The 5987-nt window shown below is 38.4% G+C and overlaps 1 protein-coding gene across 1 annotated transcript in view; it reads left to right on the forward strand.

The window, feature by feature from the left end:
• Positions 1-5987, forward strand: part of LOC107559724 (desmoglein-3-like) — a 28241-nt gene that overhangs the window by 8326 nt on the left and 13928 nt on the right. Inside the window, exon 2 of the mRNA XM_016243644.1 lies at positions 3018-3146. Within this exon, the coding sequence (XP_016099130.1) occupies positions 3018-3146 (129 nt within the window). The remainder of the gene's footprint in view (positions 1-3017; positions 3147-5987) is intronic.

Below are 5987 nucleotides of genomic sequence, written 5' to 3' on the forward strand. Positions count from 1 at the left end.
AGTATCTAATGAATGAGTACTAGTATCTAAAAAATATGTACTAGTGCTTAATGAATAACTACTAGTGCATAAAAATTAAGTACTAGTCACTAGTGGAATACATACTAGTCAAAACTGAATAGTTGATATCTCAATGACGGATCCCCATAGAAGTCAATGGCAAAAATTTTTTTTTTTTACTAGTAACAATATAATAGTTACTAGTCACTATTGAAATAAGTACTAGTCACTATTGAATAAGTACTAGTATCTAATGAATAAATACTAGTATCTAATGAATAAGTACTAGTATCTAATAAATAAGTACTAGTATGTAATCAATAAGTACTAGTATCTAATGAATAAGTACTAGTACCTAATCAATAAGTACTAGTATCTAATGAAAAGGTACTAGTATTTAATAAATAAGCACTAGTATCAATGAATAAGTACTAGTACCTAATCAATAAGTACTAGTATCTAATAAATAAGTACTAGTATTTAATAAATAAGCACTAGTATCAATGAATAAGTACTAGTATCTAATGAATAAGTACTAGTAACTTTACAAAATACACTAGTACCTAAAGAATAAACACTAGTACCTAAAGAATAAGCACTAGTAGATAAAGCATAAGCACTAGTACCTAATGAATAAGTACTAGTACTTAATGGAAAAAATACTAGTATCTAAAAAATAGGTACTAGTACCATGAAAATAGATACTAGTACCATGAAAATAGATACTAGTACCATGAAAATAGATACTAGTACCATGAAAATAGATACTAGTACCATGAAAATAGATACTAGTACCATGAAAATAGATACTAGTACGGCTTATAGATTAAATGTTACAACGGCTTTCCATAGTGCGTGAGCGTACGGTCTCCAGGAGAGCGCGTGAGCGCTGAATGATTAAACACTGGCGAGAATTAAAAAGTAACGCAATTTATAAACTTTAGTGACGATGTGACACTGCCTCGATTGTGCAAGTGACAATTCCTGTGTCAAGTGCAGCGTGCAGCTCGCTTATAGACAGATGCGATGTGGTGATTTGAAGCCATTTGCGTATTTTGAGAGAGAAAGAGAGCGCGAGGTGATTCACTCACGCTGTTTGTGAAATTTTGTGAAAAGGTTTTCAAATTACTTTATAAGTTATTTAATGAAGAAATATGAAGGTGAGTACCTTACCTTCAGCATTATAATTATTTTACCCGCATCAGACAGACTGAGACGGTGCCGCTGCATGTCGTGCCAAACCTCTCACAGCAGCGTCATCAGCTTGAGATCGTTTTTTTGAGATCGGCCTTTAGAGATCAATCATCCCAACGTGATTATCGGCCGATAGTGATCGGTAGCCGATCAATCGGAGCACCCCTAATATTTATTATATTATATACTACAATGAAACCATGATACGAAATTAACCACAATTGCTGATGGTCAATAACTAGACAAATATTAAATAAAATATTAAAGTTTTTTTTTTTTTTTTTACATCAGTATGGAGATACCCAACTGTTTTATTATACACACTAAAAAATGCTGGGTTATTTCAACCCAACTTTGGGTCAAATTTGGACTAACCCAACTTTTGGGTTAAAAATTGAATGTAAAAATTTAACCCAACGGTTGGGTTAGTCCATATTTGACCCAAAGTTGGGTTGAAACAACCCAGCATTTTTTAGAGTGTAGGTTTACCATAATAACGGCGCTATAGTAATTGTATTGTAGTATTTTGTTGGGAACTTCCAAGTTCCACTATTTAACATGGTGTATTTTTGTAAAGGGCATTTCAGTACAAGCTCTGTCAAATATACAGACACACAAATTACAGCAGTCAAGCTGGATCTGCCTATTGTATTCACTTAGGAGTATTGAAATTCCTTCCCCCTGGCACCTTAATGATTTACATTTCTCAGTAATACTTACTCAAATTCTAATGAAGATGAGTTTGATTTACTGAACAACAGTTGAGTAAAATGGTTACTAAATTAGTGCAATCTACTAAATGAGTGAAAATCACTTCACCTGGTACTTGACACTGGAGAATCTCAGTGAAGGATGATTTTACTGCTTTTATCAGTATGTGCTAGGTAGATATGCAAAGAGCACAGTCTTGGTTGTTTTGGCTTTCGTTTTTAATATTTTGCATACCCATTATGCCCATACATGTGTCATACACTGTGTGTGTACGAGAGAGTGCTTTTGGTGTAAAACATCTCTCATTTGGGTTAAAATTACATTTTATTGCTGAGTTTTTAGCCTTTCATATTTCCATGTCACAAATTTAAAGGTTCTACTTATTCATATGACAATCATTAGGCCTTCAGTTTACATAAAACAACCTAATGCATGTACCAAACCTTATGTAATTACTACACAATATGTGATGTCTCCATGTATCACTATTAACACTTGTAAAAGTAACTATTGAAACTTCAATTCAGTACAATTCAGAAATGCACAGTTGAAGAAAGTAAAGAAAACCCCTTACTAAGACATTACATTTTATATTTGAGATATTTATATTTTTCTGCCACTGTGTGCTTATGCTTTATCTTAGTTGTGTGTGGTCTGATTAAGGTGATCTCGACTGAAGTGGAATGCATTTCGCTTTTGCTAAGTATTTCTTCATCTTATCTTCCTTAATTAGACGTCTGCAGAAGTGAAATAAATTAATGACTCCTGTGCAGGGTTTCCCCGTGTTTGCAAATCTTTTCAGGTTTATTATATCTCTTTCAACTCATTTCACACAAATTATGGCATCTGTTTAATTTTGTCTGTGTACAGACAGGATGAGCTTAGTGTCAAACAATGGATGCGTGGAAGTTGCAACCACAGTGTTTCAATCATTTATAATGACTCACTAGTGAATCATTTACAAAAGCCGCAAATGAGAACATTCTCACCAGACAGGGCAGCAAATATAAAAACAAATATTTCTGTCTTTGTCTTTTCTGCTGTGTGTGAGAAGGTTGGCGGGATAAGTCTGTCTTCACAAATTGTTGTTGTGCATTTCTGTTTTCCCATAGCATGTGTTTGAGGTTGAAGCCAGATTCCAGAACTCTGTGGCCCTCCACAGGCAGAAGAGAGAATGGATCGTCCCTCCCCAAATCTTAGAGGAGAATGTGGATTACACCAAGCGAGAGTTCATTGCAAAAGTGAGTGAGACTTTTTCTGCATTAAACATTAATATGCTGATATCAACATTAATGTACAATCAATGTGCAAAAATGACACGTAAATAAATTAGTCACAAGGCATCAGCTTTTTCACCATGGGGGAGTTGAAAGGGGAAAAATAAGATGTGACCTAATTGCAAATTATATTATAGGAATAGCTCACGCAAAAGTGAAAAGTTGCTGCAAATGTACTCACCCTCAGGCCATCCAAGATGTAGATTAGTTTGTTTTGTCATCAGAACACAATTGGAGTAATTTATCATTACATCACTTGCTCATGAGATCAATGAGAGTCCAAACAGCTGATAAAAACATCACAATAATCCACAAGTAATCCACATTACTCCAATGAATTGTGTGTTTGTAATAAATATATGAAGATGTTTTTGGCTAAAATACAAGCTCTCTATCCGTAATATTGCTTTCTCCAGTGAAAAAGTTTTCTCTTCTGAATCAGGAGAGAAATATGCACTGATCAAAACAGTTCTAAACAAATATGTTAGTGAATTTTGATGTGAGAGGACAACAGGGGATGGATTTTTCGATGGAGGAAGCATTATTATGGATTATAGTATTTTCGCCAGAAGCAACAGTTTAAACTTAAAATGCCTTAATAATGGATTTGTTTCTTACAAACAATTAACTTTTCTCTTCACAATTCATTAATTGATGGACTTGAGTGGTGTGGATTACTTGTGGATCATTGTGATGTTTTTATCAGCTGTTTGGACTCTCATTCTGACGGCACCCATTCACTGTAGAATCATCCATTGCTGAGCAACTCATTGGATCATCTTTGAGAGTAAATGTTGAGAATTTTTGGGGGCGCTATTCCTTTAATTCCATTAATGGTATGCACAAAAATTACACATGAAAATTGCAATTTTAGCTTCTTGTCATTCAAACTTTGTATATAAAAACGTCTCAGGTTATGTATGTAACCATGGTTCCCTGAGTAGGGAACGAGACACTGCGTCCTCTAGGGGTCGCTATGGGCAACGCCTCGTCGTGACCCGTGTCTGAAGCATACATTAAAAAAACACTAACAACACGTTGGCCGGCGACAGGCATGACGTCACTACCGGTGCGACTATAGTATAAATAGGCGCCGGGAGAACACATCATCCACTTCTTTGTCTGAAGCTTGCGTCCGATAGGGGTCGCTATGGGGAACGGTATACCCACGCCACCATGCTGAGGGGAGTGCATGCCAGAAACCATGGCGAGCACTAAGTACCAATTCTGCCATATTGCCATGGGAGTTGCCCCTGGGACGTTAGACGGCTGTCAGTGACATTATTCCCTACGGCCAAAGGCCTAGGCTACATACCCCAAAAAACTTACCTGTTAGGGCCAGAACTCCTGGGCCCGGGGTAGAGCTCAAAGCTTGTAAACAGGAATAGATTCCTTTAAGGGAATACGACCAAGAGCCTAGAATCATACTAAGTCTTGGCCTGTCACACAGGGGCTACCGCACGCTCTGCACATGCTAAAGGAACTGTTTCAACAGACCCCTAGTAGCAACACCCTGTTAAAGTAGGTATCCAGAGAATACATAGGTGGAGTGGTGCCCAAGGCGAAATCGGGTTTTAAACCACTCGGAAAGAGCACGAGGCTGCTGCACGTAGCTCTTACCATACAGGTTTTTAGAAAAGAACGCAGAGTACTAGCGTGCGAATTTACCACAGTGTGGACTTTAGAAAGTGTACAAAGACTTCACATGCACACTTACCATAACATGGATTTTAAAAATACCGTTCTAAGGGGTTCTCGTTGTACTCTGAAAGAGCTGCCCATAGATGGAAAAGGTGCATCCCAAAACGCTATGTTTGAGAAGTCATCAACTCGATCTAAGGCTTATAATGCTGGAGTGGCTAGCAGTAAATCTGTAGCTGAGGGAGCAAACATCCAACTCTCAATCGAGAGGGAGCTCGACCTACAGCATGTTCCAGTGGTGGAACAGCTAACAGTTATTTAGCTGAGGGAGTAACACCCCCAGTTTTCAAACGAGAGGAGGCTCGACCTGCAGCATGTTCCAAAGCAGGAACAGCTAACAATAATTTACTTAGCTGTGGGAGCAACACACCCAGTTCTCAGTCGAGAGGGGGGCTCGACCTACAGCGCGATTGTTAGAATCAGAAGGGTAAGTGTACTGCAAGCTAGCCAAACAACTCAGCACATCAGAGAGGCAGAGGAAAGGCCTAGTTCGCCTGATGCTGCTGGTTCCAGGTGCTCTGGGAAAAACAGAGAACTCAACTCTCATGTGAGAGGAGAACTCCGAATTCAGAAGAAGTAGCGTGCTCATAGGTTTAACCCTTTGATAAAAGGGGAACACTGCTCAGCACTACCACATAGAACAGCCTATGGAGCGAGGAATCCAACTCCTCAGAGAGAATTAAACACTCGAAAGAAAACACCATGCTCACAATAACCCTCAATGGTGAGGGGAGTGATGCTTCCAGAGTGTGTCGACAGAGACACACTAGCTGAGTAGAGCCCAAGGTACCCGGGTCTAAACCAACTCAGAGAAAGGGAACGAGGCTCATAATGCGTAACCCTTACCATACAGGATTTCAGAAACGTGGGCAAGCATAATGTGCACACTTACTACTTATGTGGATTTTAGAAAGTGGGCAAAGCATAACGTGCACACTTACCACCAATGTGGATTTTAGAAAGTGCGCAAAGCATAACGTGCACACTTACCACCAATATGGATTTTTAGAAAGTGCGCAAAACTTAATGTGTGTACTTACCATAGTATGGATTTAAGAGTTTTCCAAGCATCTGCTCACAGATACCCGGAAGTACTGAGCCAAA

This window comes from Sinocyclocheilus grahami, unplaced genomic scaffold (assembly GCF_001515645.1).
Source record: "Sinocyclocheilus grahami isolate Dianchi unplaced genomic scaffold, SAMN03320097.WGS_v1.1 scaffold696.1, whole genome shotgun sequence".
NCBI lineage: Eukaryota > Metazoa > Chordata > Actinopteri > Cypriniformes > Cyprinidae > Sinocyclocheilus > Sinocyclocheilus grahami.